At 35.8% G+C, this 15,635-nt stretch overlaps 1 protein-coding gene across 3 annotated transcripts in view; it reads right to left on the reverse strand.

Moving 5' to 3' along the window:
• SKAP2 (src kinase associated phosphoprotein 2) overlaps positions 1–15,635 on the reverse strand; it is a 117,589-nt gene that overhangs the window by 91,555 nt on the left and 10,399 nt on the right. For all 3 annotated transcript variants that reach the window (XM_027675276.1, XM_027675275.1, XM_027675274.1), the window contains exons 2-4: positions 15,517–15,622; positions 13,245–13,270; positions 2,864–2,968 (exon numbers count right to left, since the gene is read on the reverse strand). In XM_027675276.1, coding sequence (XP_027531077.1) covers positions 2,864–2,968; positions 13,245–13,270; positions 15,517–15,622 — 237 coding nt within the window. The remainder of the gene's footprint in view (positions 1–2,863; positions 2,969–13,244; positions 13,271–15,516; positions 15,623–15,635) is intronic.

Raw genomic sequence — 15,635 nt, forward strand, 5'->3', positions numbered from 1 at the left:
TAATAAACCATAAAGAAACCAAAACACATATGGCTTGAGGGAATAACTGGAAAATTAGGTGGCCATTTGGGAACTGAGTGAACTTTTGAACCAGAGGAACAGAGAAAAAGAAATATTAAAAGGAAAGACAGACTTAGAATGCACACAGAGACGTGGGGGTTTGACCTTTTCAGTACCTAGAAAATTACATTAGCATTATGAAAAATACATATCATGTTTAGAGTTTATAATCCATCAAAGTTTAGATACTTTGTTAGTGCCTACCATAAGGTAAAAGTCAAAAGGACAACATAACAATCGGATTTGACAAAAGGCCTTTAGGTGACCTGTGCTAATTTAGTTATCCCATACTTATTGTTAAATGGATTATCTCTCTTGTAATTAATACACCATTAGAGAAAGGTCACACAAAAACTCCACCATTTTACAATGATTGTAGCACACACGTAATACTCTAATTCTTTATCTGTTACCAAGCAGGTGCCTTCACAAATTATGTTTTGACAGAAATGCTGTAAAGTAAAATACTGATACTTTCACAAGTCACACAAACCTTGCAGTCTAACTCAAGTATATAAAGAGAAATGCCCATTTTGTTTTGGGTTTTTTTAGCAGAAAATATATACAGAAGGTTTTACATAAAAATATGAATGGAACTCAAACATAAATAAAAATCAACTCAATTTGGTTACCTACAAATAGGGCCCTCTGTTAACGCTGAGAGCATTGATCCTACGCAAATCAGTTTTAGACCTGCACAGAGCCCTGCTGAACTGAACTGGTAATCATGTAAGATCAAACATCTACCTTCTTGAGTAGATTTTAAATATTGAACATTAACAGACTGCTAGAAAACAAAAATACACTATTAAGCTTTAACAAACCCATTCATGCCTATAAGGACTGAACCAAAGGCACCTCTGAGGATCAATCCACCTCTTATAAGATTCTCCCAACATACATTTTCATATATAGTCTAGGTGGCTAGACTTGAATGATGGATTATATATGTTAATATCAAAATGGTTTTAGAATGACACATTGGACATTCAAAGAGAAAAACAGGAACACTACTCCAATAAATGAAAGTATTTACAGATCAAAATTTACCACCTTCTCTCAAATTTTCCTAGTGCTACACTCTCACTAGGTAATTAAAGAGGATTTATCATAAAATACAGAAAGACTAGTAATATCACCTCAAACAACAGAATTGCACCCACTATATTTCTACCTAAATTGGTACAAGTTAGGAAAGATATTATTGAGCAGCTATTATATCTACTCTCATAGCTTCAAAATTGGCTAAAATTAATCACTTATCTGTACAAACTCATATGGTATTTCACATACTCTTGCATCAGCATTCTTCAGCCATTCATTATTGAGGTTTATGAACATTATCACTTTTTTTCTTGATTAACTGTTTTGAAACAATTCTATAATCATATCTCCTATTAAATAGTCATATAATTTTATCACATACCCTTTATGCAATCAGTACCATGTTATTAAGTTACAATTAGAAATAATGTTAAGATTATGTTTGTAAGCAAAAATAAATACATGGAAAGTTGCATTCATCTGTAGTTTTGAAAATTACCTTGGGTTTTCTAAAAGCCATATGCAATTTGAGTGATAATTACATTTCAACCAGAGAGCAAAAAAGCCTGGTTTTATTTTTTTAATAGAAGGTCACATTGCCAACATGCAATAAGCTCAATATAAAAAAAAAAAAAGTGTGATTATTATTGTTACACATTTTACAGACTTCTGGACATAAAAAAATTGCGTTATTCTGAATCAGTGGTTAGAAGGTTTATCACTTATGCATGTACTTGACTTATCCCTGTTCTGCAATAGACATAATTTTATACCTCATAAAAGCAATTTATGTTTCCAAAGGGAATAATCTGGATAACATAAAATGTGGAGTGCTATGTTGCAGGAAGCATATTTTCATTCAGCAATTGTATTTCGAGATGGAGCTGCACAGTTTGATCATCATATCATGTCAGCAAACATCATTCACTAGTAAGTCTATCTAACTTCTAGTGCCACAAATTAATATACATCGTTAATTTATTTGTACATATACCTAATTTATTGCCATATATTATCCATTGAAGGTATTTATATTACATATACAATAAACAAATTTCAAAAATATGGACACTACGCTAAAGCAAGCTTGTTAACTGTTGAAATATTCAATTGTTCACGTCTTCAGAACAGCCGCATTTAGCATTAAACTTAATGAATACAAAATAAAGCAACATGGAAAACAGCTATGGAGCCTAGAGTTTTTTTTTAAATGCAAACTCAAATTTAAAATTTATATAACAAAAACTGTCTTAATGGAAGGAAACATTGTAGGAATAATTAATTTAATATTTTATGAACCTATTCTGCATGGAGTTTGCAGAAAAATATCAATCACATAAACTGTTTCATTATTTATTAGATAAATAATACAGTAAGCCATTAAGTAGTACAATAAAATTAAGCAAGAATCTGATAATGCTGAATTAACAAACAATTTGTTACTACAAATATTCACACTGTTTTAGCCACTGATCTATCTTTAAAAACATATGCATCTACAGAAGATGCTTTGTTATCAAAAAACATGAGTTTCAAAACACCATGTAAATTTGAGACAGCTTCACTATGCTCTAGGACCACTAGAGAGAGCTCTTCAGTTCCTTTAAAGGTTCTTGTAAAGGTAAGAAAACTGTCCAGCTGATGCTTATCTGTTTATCTGTTTTTCCAACACTAACATTCGCATCATGAGGATCCGATTACATGAGTTCATAGCAAACTGGCAAATCTAGTACATTCTAAGGTAAAGAATGTCACATACCATCAGAAGGTGCTTCATCCTCTTTATCATATCGGTCAGATGCTATTGAGACACTATCAGGAGGTGAAGAAAGAGAGTTCTCAGACTTGTCCTCATCTTCCAGTTCTGTAAAAGTCAAAAATATATTGCTGGTTAAATAGTGTATCATGCAAACACAGACAGAATAAAAGTATTTTTGATAGTAAGAAGGATATGAATTCCTATCTGAAATAGAAAAATTCCCATTTCTCATGGACACTCGTATGCTCCAGCACAGCTGTGAGCACTGCTGTTCTAGGGCTACCTTTATGTGTACATGTTGCTGGAGTGGTTTCCCTAAAGGCTGTCATATAATGAAGCTGCTCCCAGCACTGCACAGCTGGCAGCTTCTAACACAGGGATGGAAGAAACACACACCACAGCAAAGAGGTGGGCAAGGGAAAATGCTGGCAGAAGGAGAAAAGGAGAGCGCCAGGCTCCAAAGTTCTGCCTGTCCGAGTGCAGGATGGAGCTTCAGCAACTTCCCTCTCAGGAAATGCCAAACTATTGTTGGCAGCAGTTTGTTGACCTCTGCCTGCTTTCACTTTTTTTCACCATAATTAGGCTCTGCTTGGCAAATTTGTATGTGCATTCTTCCCATGAAACCAGAAGTGGAATCGCCTTCTGACAGAACTTGTGGCTTAATGCAGCATTCTGTTAATTAATTTCTTACACAACTGAGAGCCCCACTACAATAGATACAAAATCTACGTTATCAGCTGACCTAATGCACTCTGATCAGTGTCATGCATAAGTGCGAAAGTCTGGGAAAGATAAACTGAAATCAATATTAGTCGAGGCTTTCATCTAATTAGACAAAATTTAAGTTCTCCCTCCCAAAACTTAGTATATTTTCTCAGATATGTTTCATACCTCTAGGCAAAAAAGAGTTGGAAAAAGAACATAAACTACATTACTCCTAAAAAAACCAAAATCAAGTCTTGGTGAAGGAGAAAAACTAAATACGACAAAAATCACCAGAGAGTTGATGCAATAGATCAAATGACCCTCAAATTTCTTAAAAACCATGTAACAGTAAATTGTCCAAGCACTGCCTTTTTGTATATACATACACAGAAAGCTTTCCAGAGATCTCCAGATATCCTTTCTTATTCACATGTTTCTTTTTGGAGCACTGTACAGGATAACTAGTTTCTCAGAATCTAAAATAAACTCCCTGCATAGTGAAAATATTCTTCTCCATAGACACAGGAATTGTGCTCATCAGTAGGACTGCCTCACCATGGCTGCAAGTTTACCCCTTCCTATTCAATAATGGAAATTCATGGAAAATTCACAGTCCATGTCCAGAAAACACCATGGTTGTTTGCAAAGAACAGCAAGTCTTCTATGCAGATAAGACAACAAAGCCTGATACTTGCTTTGCTGGAATTCTTTTACATTGAAAGGTTGTCAAATACTAAATTGGCTTTTCCTTCATTAATTTAGTGTGCTTTTTCCTGGGAAAGTTTCCTTTCAAGCTCTCATGCCATCTAACAACTGCTCTGAATCTGAACCTGACTCCAATCTATTTTTGACACGGTCCTCTCCCAGTAGCACGCCAGTTATCGTGTTAATCTGATCAAAATACTTGCATTTCATCACACCTGTCAAACCAATCAAAAGTAAATTATCCCTCTCCAGGATTCACCTCTTCCTCCAAACAAAAAAACTTAGAGTAGATAGCACATGAACAGAAAATATTATGCCTTATTTACAGCCAGCATGATCATCTTTCACACTTAGATGGCAGAGACCAGTTGCCTGTCTCTCTGCCTATATATATCTTTATTAGATGAAAGACTCTATATAAAAAGAGTAGACATGATATTTGCAACCTATACAATAGCAAAAGTTTTTCCACTCTTTTCCTGTCCTAAACTTTTACCAGTATCAGAATACATAGAATATATGTGTATATGCAGGTCCTGGCTGTCAATCAAAAATGTCCTCTTATCAGCTATGCATAAACATACTATCATTTAACCTTCATGAAGGTGACAGAATAAATTTAAAATACTAGGCTGTATTTCTAGAGGAAAACATTTCCACAAACACCACACTCAAAATTCATGGGTTGAATCGTAAACCTTAGTATATTTGAATGAATAGCACTTAGTATATTTGAATGAATAGCACTTAGTATATTTGAATGAATAGCACTTGTGGATGAAAAATAGGTGAGTTTATACGTAGAAAGAACATCTGCAGGGAATTTTGCCCCACTCAGCAATAGATAATCTCTTATGTAAGTTTGCATAGCTGCACTGTTACCTTGCTCTTCCATTAAGTCACCATACTACCATTTTCCAAGTATGCTTAGGATTTCAAATTCAGTAAACATTTGTGCTTTACTTCCATATAAAAGCTAAGATCTAGGAACAAGGGTCTTTTTAATACATACATACAAACATACATATTTAGGGCACAATTTACTTGTACCTATCCCAGACTGTGCTGGCTTTGGCTAGGAAAGAGTTAATTTTTCTCATAGTAGCTGGTATCAGGCTATGTTTTGGATTTGTGCTGAAAACAGTGTTGATAATACAGGCATGTTTTAGTTACTGCTGAGCAGTGCTTACAGAGTCAAGACCTTTTCTTCTTCTCACACCAACTCACCAGCAAAAAAGCTGGGAGTGAACAAGTTGGGAGGGGATGCAGTTGGGACAGCTGACCCCAACTGACTAAGGGGCTATTCCACACCATAAGATGTCGTGCTCAGTCTATAAAGCTGGGGGAAGAAGGAAGGAAGAGTAGGATGTTTGGAGTGATGATGTTTGTTTCTCTAAGTCACTGTCACACATGATGGAGTCCTGCTCTACTGGAGATGGCTGAACAACCTGGCTATCCATGGGAAGTAATGAATGAATTCCTTGTTATGCTTTGCTTGCATGTGTGGCTTTTGCTTTACCTATTAAATTTCATATCAACCCATGAGTCTTCTCACTTTTACCCTTCCGATTATCTTCTCTATCCCATGTGGGGCTCAGTTGCCACCTGGGGTTAAACCATGACACAGGTATATACTGTATTTGTAACATCAAAGAACATGGCAGCACTGAATGTAGATTTATAGTAAAACAAGTATCTGTTCTATTTCTACAATATCCAAATTCAAAGTGCTCTTAAAACAACTGAAAAATGTTGAGGTATTTTGAAGAAAGAAATTACACACTCAGTGCTTTATAGACTTCAAAGCATTCTCTAGGTGTTAAATCCTAAATAAGGCTTGAAGACTTCCATGAAGAAAAGGCCCTCACTGAGAATGACAATCAGAACAAATAAATAAATCCTATGTCATACAATTTAGATACCCACACTTTAAGTGAAAAATGTGGAAAATAGGTGACAGACACTAAACAGAGGTATAAGCAACCTGCAGTCATGCAGACCTAGATTAAACAAAAAAAATCTTCCATTTTTTATTTTAAATAAATGTATTCGTAAATTTGTATTATACCCTGAAAAATGTAATCCTTAAATCATCTAATTTGTACAGAACTGCACGCATTTCGGTAGGAAAGCTGACTCAATGTGCTCTGGAGCTTTAACAGGCAACATCTCACAATGTGTTTATGTGCTTACATAAAAGAATGACTACTTTCTGGTATCATCCTTGGAGTTTTGCCTCCAATTCTGTCAGGGTTAAAAGACATCCTAGGAGCGTATGCTATTAATATATAAAGATACTGCATCTGACAGTTCACAGAGAGGCTTCTTGTTGATTCTATACATCTCCTACATTCCCACTCAGAATAACCTCTGCCCTTCCTTCACTTTACATCCTCTTCCATCAATGTGTTGCATTGAAGTTCATACTCCACCTATGGAGTAAGAGCAGACAGAATTGCACTTGAAGCTCCATATGTTACTCCTTGAACAATCACAGGAGTCAGTGTTGAGCAGCACAAACCACTACTCTCTTCAGGTGCCAAGTACCTAAAAATACACCCAAAAAGCTTCAATAAATTAAAGAAAAGAATTCAACTTGCACTTATGTAATAGAAAACTGAACTACAGAGCAACAACGGGCATCAGGTAAATGTATCCAATACAATTTGAAGGCATAATTGAAAGCATTGCTGCCTAATCAGACATCTAAAAGCAAAGCATGCTCAAACCAAATGTCTATAGACTCATTAGTTGGCAGCCATTCCATTCCAATCACATATAATGTCAGTAGTGCCTTGAACCTGTGCCAATGACAACAGCATAAATTTTGCATCTCATTTCTGTGGTCATAAAATTAATGACCAGTTTAAAAATACTTCTTTGCAAAAGTTATTGCACAAAGGAATGACATGAATGTGTCCCTGTTATGTAGTCACAAGAATAATTAGGGAGTTGATGCTCATTAATATAGTTTCTTGTTTCCCCAGAACACCATATGATTTATATGGAAGTTGGGGGGAAAAAAGGATTAATTAATGGTAGATATTTAACAGTCACAACAATAGCAAAAATATGTATAAGAACTGACCCTATTCCCCAGCTTCTGCAATTTAAACTAATCTCTTACAGGTTTGATAGCAGAATCAATATATTATGCTGTCTGTAAAAAAAAACCCCATACAATGTCGTTCCTTATTAAATGCTACCTTTTACATTACAGCTTATTTATTGATTTAGGAAATAATGCATACCAAAGGGTAAGTGTACCACATTAGGAACGGAGCATAGAACAAACTCTCCTCATTGTAACAAGAGCCATAGTTCAATGCCTACCCCCTGTTCTGAAAATTTCCAACAGATTCAGTTGGTACAAGCTGAATATAATGAACAGGACCATATTACATTATAAGAATCCAGCTAAAAAAAAAAAATCTAGACTTTTTTGCCCCAAAAATTCATTTTCTTCTGCAATAGTGAGGTTATAATAATGAATTCCTAAGCATTAAAGATACTGCTTCCACCACTTAACCTAAAAAAGAGAAGCAAGACGTTTCAGCCAGTGCCTCTGAAAGAGACTTGCAAGCTCACATGCTCAGATAACTAAACACTTCCAATTTATTTCTAAAACATCTAGACAGAATGACGCATTAAAATTGCTCAAGTATAAGAGAAATAAAACAACTCACAAAAATAAAAGGACATGTAGGTCAAAACACCCTGCTTCTTGCCATTTCAGAAGGTCCCAAGTCACAGCAGGTTGAAATCACTTCCTCCTCTCCAATCTCTGCTGTGGTAAGAACCCACCAAACAAAGGACTGGATCATCAAGCAGATCAAGCAAGGTTCTCACTACACAGTTTTTCAAAACAACAAGTAGACAAAGCTGCTTTCAAGCCGGCACAGGCTTAATAGGGGCAGCTTATATTTTTAAGAAGATGCTCTGACCCAATCCAGCAGTCACCTTGCAAGATTGGACTCTTCTGACAGCCACTTTCTCAATGCATGCTTTGCCATGCAATCTGCTCCAACATACTCATTCCTGAAGAGCCTTCTAGAGTCCCTTAATAACATGATGGTTTTTAATGGCTTGTTTTGTAAAGGTCAAGTAGAAACTCTTTAACAGCTATTTCTTAAAACAATACTGAAACAGCATTAAGTTTCCAAGCAAATATGCATCATGCAAGAAAAGCAACCCAACTTTTTCCTTCCTTTTGCATCATTATTATGATACATATCAGGACAAGACCATTTTGTGCTGCACTGGTGGCTGTATCTTGTGTTGCTTGAAATTGCACTTGGCATGGACACTTCACAGATAGCAGCTGCGTGTAGCTGAAAGGGACAACACAGTGACTCGCCTACAGTGAAACCTTCCAGACTTCCAGGACAGAGTGATATTTGGCACACTTTTAATGCATTTGACGGTCTCTCCAGAAATATATTATGACGATCCCCGAACAACTGGATAACAGCTAAGCCATATCTGTTCCATTTATGGTTAAATACTAACGATGTATTTATGTTCCTGACTGAAAGTTCAAGTGTGTTAAAATATAGAACCCTCATCCACATATGCCTCTGGTGACCACAAGATACTGACTCCCTTTCTCAAGTCCAAATGACTCCTACCTGCTGCCATTTCCTGACAAAGAGTGTATAGAGGGGGAAAAAAAAAAAAAGGAAAACAGAAAAGAAAAAAAATATAAAATATAAAGCCTTTGCATATAGTGCTACTCTATCAGCTTGACTATTTCCAGGAAGCAGATGTCTCAGGTTCCAGACACTCTCTGCTCTGCCAAGAGCCAGAAGCATCGGAGTCATTTAAAGGTTTCCTACAGGTGCTCCCAATAATTACATAGAGAATAACACAAATGCTCTAGAGACATAGATTTACCCGCTATTATACTACAGTGAAATGAAAACTAATGTGGACCTTCATCAGTTTTTATCAGAGTGAAAAGTGCTAGTTAGAAAATGTCATATCATACTTTTCTGCATAAATAGTTCTGCAGATCAGATATAAGGTGCACTGAGAGCTTTATGGGGAACTTTTTCTGCAAATTCCCATATTATGACTCTATTTGGCTAGTACTTCTGGTGTCTGACTTTCAGCACTGAGCCAAAATATTTTGTAAGAAGTGATTAAAAGTATATATATTACTAAAATAAATGCAAAGAACAGATGGCAAGTGAATTTCAAACACAAATGCAGTTTCTAGAGCTTACAGTGCTTCTGCCAACTTTAGCACTATTTTTAGCGTAAATTGAAAACAAGGTTCTGTTAACTAAACATTTTGGCAGTCACAGTATTGATTCAATTAATCTCAAAACAGAGAAACGTCAAAAACTGTATTAAGTCAGAATCTTTGAAAAAGTCCAGAGTTTTATATCCTTAGTGGAATATTAGTCTTATAAAAAAACCTAATCTAATTTGTAGGCAAATAACCTTAGTTTTCAAGTTCCTTCCCAATTCTAAGATCTAGAACAGGTCACTGAGTGTTTAGTTTTGCCTAAACTGCTTAGGTAAAGAGTCTAATATTTTAAATTAACTGGAAAAAAAGGCAGCAGTGTCTAAGAGAAAAAGACATTTCTACAGAGTTCCTCAATTTAAGAATAAAATAGATATAATGTTTAATAACAATAAAAATAAAATTTGAGGAAACATAAGTGGTTTGGATATTAATATAATTGTACCTTTTTTGTCATAAGAACAACATGGACTTTTTTTGTCCATAAATCAACAATACACTTAACTGTAAAAGTCACAGTGCAAAACTAGATAACACATCACACACAAGAATTAAATATTTTCCTATACAATGAAATTTGTGTCTTTCATTTTCATGTGTACCCACTTCTCCCAGAAAGTTGGGGTTTTTTCAGTCTGCAGACACAAAAGATGCTTTTGCCAGCATATTTACTGACCTGACAACATCAGAAGGCTTCTTTTTCAGAGGATGAAAGAAAGTCCTCAAATTCATCAATCTGGTTGCAAAGAAGTATGTATGCACTTTCTGAGAGATACACACATGGATGATTTTGGTTTTAAGGAGTTTGATTCTACTTGTACACATGTTCTTCATTATTATTATTATTATTATTATTATTATTATTACTACTACTATTACTATTATTATTTTAAACATTCTTGCTTTATCCTTATGGAAGGCAGGACTCTGTATGCTATTGGCCAAAGCCCATAAAACAGGAGTTCACATACAAGAGCTTGGTCAAACTTACTATAACTACATACAACGCCAGTGGAACTACAAGAACATTCAGTGATGAAAGAGAGTGGAGTGACAAGTATGCCCACAACCCGTACTTGTGGAACAACTCACAAGCTGAAGGAGCCGTGTTTGAGAGGCTAGAGTCAAGTTTCATTATGTCATACAGGAAATCTATGAATTTTGAAAGTGTTAGTCCACTTCTTTCAGCCTTCCAGATTCTTCTGGATGCCTCTGGAAGGATGACAGGTCACAACTCAGAAGATTCTTAAAAAACAACTGATGTAGTATGATAATTACTATACCATGGTAATACAGCACATAGTATGAACCATTCTTCGCCTTTACTTTCAGCTTCAACAAAGATTATTTTATTTGTATTTAAAAAATGGAGTAACTGCTACCGCAAAACCAAGAACAGCAAATATGAAGTTGAAATATACACAATAGTTTTTATTCTTTCTAGTTTGTTTCAGCACAGTTTCCACAAATCCGAATCCACCCCTCTTTTTTCCCCTAAAAGATATTCTCCTTTTTCACCTTATATTTCAGGATATTTCTTCTTTGTCTGGAGGGAGTTGGAACTGACCATCACTGCCTTCTCAGTTTTCAATCTTTTCCAAATTTTCCATTTTTCAAATGTCAAGGTGTGCACAGCAGTATGAATGGACACAACAGTTGACCTCACTCAGCTGCTGCCGCTGCTTTGTTCCACTAGGAGCTGGCCAAGAATCTGACTGCCTACCTCCATGTGGGTCCTTTGTTCTACACCTACACAAGTCACGCCTAATTTGTACAGGCCTAATGAATGACACAACCGAATAAAGTTTAGCAACACTTCTTGAACTCTGGAAATTATACCAACAACTCATACCACTGAATTGCATTCCTTCAAATATTTTGCAACTAAGTGCAGGCTCCGATTTCTCATTTTTTTTTTACATTCATGTATGCAAATGCACATGAATTTGGAGAAATTTATCCTTGCAGAAAACAATGGTATAACTTTCATTTTATTGATAAATACCAAAAGAAAACTATAGTGTCAGCATTGGCAAGCTTCACCATCTGTACATAGTTCTATGATCTGAACTAGAAACACATCACAAGAATTTTTAAAAAAGGCAATATATCCTTCTTAAGAATTAAATGTACTCTAATAAAAACAATAAGACTGAATATAAATTTCACAGAAATCAGAGCAAGTTATGCAGTAACAATTACAGACTATATAAATTAAACCACCCATTTTGCTGGAGAAAATGAAATCTCATTTTTATTAATAATTTGCTGAATTAGAAAAGAAATTCTGAATTTGATTTTGAAATTCTGAAGTAACTAAATAGTCTAGAATCTTCTTGACCTTCAAATAAAGCAAACCACTAAACACAAACTCTACTCTTTGTAGACAACTCTCATGCTCATTACAGTCAGAGCCTCAGAAAGTTATCAAATCTTCAGAAACATGCTCTCCCAAGGTCAGATTCATTTGCAGTGAAACAACCATCCCCCCTAATTTCATGTTAGTAATTTCCTAAATAAAATAACACTTTATTTTCCCACACTTAGTTCTGTTCGACAATGAGAAGAGGAGGGAAACTACATTTTATCTTCTGTAAGGGTGCCGTGTGCAATATAAAAAAATAGCAAATTATTTTAACACAATTTTTAAACAATCACACAGTTTGAACTTATAAAACCTTGGCAATCTTGGGAAGTTTCAAGTTGCATTTTCCCTTTCAGTTGAACTGTTATGGCTGCATAACTTGATTTAAACAGGCATAAGAAATGTATGAGCTTGTTGTGCCTTGTTATAACATTACTTGCCTATTACGACTTACATATTTGTACTTCATCAGGAGGCACACTGTAGCCTACACATTTGAACCTCCTTGTCCAGAAACAGACAGTTCTTCAACCACTGCAAAAAGTGAAGCTTTGCATAGGCTTTTTTGACCTCGCACTGTGACCCTCATACCAGCATCCACAGGCTACAGGTCATGACCTCAAGAATTAGCATCATGGAAATAAGAGCCCTTCCAGGTTTAGTTACAGAACAGAACACTGTAGCAACAAACCCTCAGTCTTCTCTAAACTGAACTCTGCAGCTTTGTTTTAACTCCACTGGAAGACAATAGATAACCCACACTTCAGTTTCCATTACCCGCACACTAAATCATCTCCTCTCCAGCTAAAGGTCTGAGCTTGCGCTGCACTATGAAAACATTCATTCAGTGTGGATCGAAAGCCAATATCATATTGCCACTAGATGATCCTATTAAAAGGTTAAAGAAACATCACTATGGAATTGAAGACTTTTGCAACGTTAAGAAAAAAGGCTGAAATAAGTCAGCTCTGTTAAAATTTTATCTCCTAAGCAGGCTACTTTGCATACACTTCCTCCGGGGAAAAAGAAAAAAAACCCTCCATCACATGGTCTTTCACAAGGCTACACTACTGCTAATAAAGCTCCGCTTATATTAAATTGATAATAAATAATCTCCATAACAAGCTCCATTATATATTAAATCCTGAACTGTATTTCTAAACTAGTCTTTCCATCAGCAAGCGCTCTCCGATGCGTTTAGTGACGGGAAGGGGATCTGAGCGAGGGTTCCGGGAGTCCCGGGCAGCCGTTCCCCGCTTCCCGCAGCAGGGGGAGCCAGCGCCCTCGGCCTCGGGCGGCGCGAGGCACCGGGGAAGCGCCGGGTGGGAGAGAGAGAGGGAAAGGGGCACGAGACTCACCTTCCTCCGGGAACTCCCAAGAGTAACTGTAGGGAGAAGAAGAAGAAACATCATAAAGCAATGCACACTTGCAAGGCCATGGTGCCAGGACATGGCACAGAACAACAACTAGTTTTCAACAAGTTTCATAGTTGAAACTTAGCGCTGCAAGTTTTCCTTTCAAATTCTGCAGTCTTTATCTTTGGCTTAAAGTATTCACTCAGTTTTTCTTTTCCCTTTGCAGCTGAAAGAATCCCCAGCCACTTTAAAGAAGACTTGAAAAAAACCAAACTCAGACAGAGCAGCCTTTTCGAGGAACATATATCTACTCAGACATCTTAAGGTATAAACATAAAAAAGCATCTTTAATTTTAGTAAGCCTTCTAAACGTTAACATGTTTCAAAACTTTTCATGCACAAGTAAAAGCCACTGAGCATATTTTAAAATATGGGTCAGCAGGAAAAGACAAAAATTATTACAAACAGTTGTTTTATCTGCAGTAAATTTGCAGAAATCTAAATGAAAATGTATTAATAATTAACCAAAAATTTAAAAGCCTAAATAAAAAAATCCTTTTCAAATAAGGAGATCTAAACTTATTTAATGCCTAAAAAAAAAATTCTACCATCCCAGGGGGAATATGTACTGTTTCTTCAGAGCTAAAACTTATTTCAGAAACAAAAATAATTTGATGATACGGATAAATAATCAGGACAGAGTTACGTAAAATGGCATTCATGGACTAGAATTTATGTGAAAAGAGGAGGATTTCGTCAGAACTAACTGACAAATAAAATGAAGCTGCCAAGATCATCTTTATGGACAATAAGGAGGAGGGCACATATCAGGTTAGTCAGTAAGAAGATTCTTGCAAGTAACAAGCAGAAGAAAAATGAAGGGTCTAGGGATAAGAAACTGAGAAATGCCAACAGAGATAAAAGGCCAGATCTAAGAAATACAGCATAGCAAGTGGCAGTAATAGACACAGCCCAACATGTGGGATGTGAAAATCAAAGATGACTAGAATGTGCATGTATTTTGTAGTCTGCCTGAAAAGCAAAACCATGTTAATAGTGAACAATATTACAGGAGATGAGGAATGAATTAGAAATTAGGGTCACAAAAATGAATAGCAAAGGATTCAGCGTCAACTTTGCTCATAACTGCAGGTTCCCTCCCTTTGGTATTTCATCATCCAAAAAACCATAGTTCAGTCCTAAGACCGAAGAAAGAAGTCAGTAGTGCTGTAGCTGCAGGTCTTCTATAAAGGGCCAGTTAACTCAATAATCCACAAAGGAAAGCACAACCAAATAAATAAAATCCTAGTTCCTTATCAGAGAGGACAGAATCCTAGTTCCCTAAGCATTTACATCCTGAATGAAAGGCACACAGAACTTCAGCTACAAGAATTTGGGACACATCTCATCTCTCCCTACAGTCAGGGCCATGCAAAGAATGATGCCCTCACCAGATGATTGTGCCGTCTTTGAAATTGTAAACAAGTTGCCTCAGGGGCAGAAGAATTTCAAAGGAACGATTAGGGGATATCACACAGGAGTGATCAGTAGGAAAGCAGTTTGGAAACAACAGCACTTTGGAAACAATGTGAAAAGAACAGCAAGTACTAAACTATATCCTGGTTGATTAGAGTTGCAAGAAAAGAGATTTTTCAAAGAAAATTCGGTAGTGCAAATGAAACTATAGCTAAATATCTTTACTGAATTGCTGACTGAAATTAAAACTCTATAAAACAATCTCAAATTCTCCTTGACATTAAAACAAACAAGGACACACACAGCCCTCTGCTTTGACTGTCATAATACTTCACTATTTTAACACTGCTGAAACAAGCTTATGATCTATAAATAGTTTTCAGTTATGTTTCAATTTTCTATTACAGAGCTAAACAAAAAAATGTATAGTAAAGCAAAGCCAGCATTGACTTATGCTGTTTTACACCAGCTAGGAATGGTGTTCGGAAGCTCATTCACATTGTCAAGGCATTGTATTTCTCATATTTTAATTAATCTTACCAAAGCTGAAGTGATTGCAAGCTCTACCCAAAAAGCTTGCAATCAGGGTTCAGAATATTAAGCAATTCAAATGGGACAATCATCCTGATCCCATTTCTTACTAAATTGTAACAGTTTCAAGAAAGATTATTTGACAAAATCAGGACTTAGACAGATTTTTTTAATTGTTAATATTGTTAATGTTTATTAAAAGATTGTAAAAAAACTTAAGTTATCACTAAGTGACTTTATAACATATTAAAACCATGAAGCTACTTACCTTGCCTTAACATCCTTTATCTTCTTAAGAAGAATTTCCCTTTTTTCTTTGGCTTTCCTGGATAGATTTTCTCCTTTTAGCATTTGGGAAATAAATGTTTCAACATCTAGTAAAGAAAA

This window comes from Neopelma chrysocephalum, unplaced genomic scaffold (assembly GCF_003984885.1).
Source record: "Neopelma chrysocephalum unplaced genomic scaffold, ASM398488v2 Primary Assembly neopelma1_26, whole genome shotgun sequence".
NCBI classification, from domain to species: domain Eukaryota; kingdom Metazoa; phylum Chordata; class Aves; order Passeriformes; family Pipridae; genus Neopelma; species Neopelma chrysocephalum.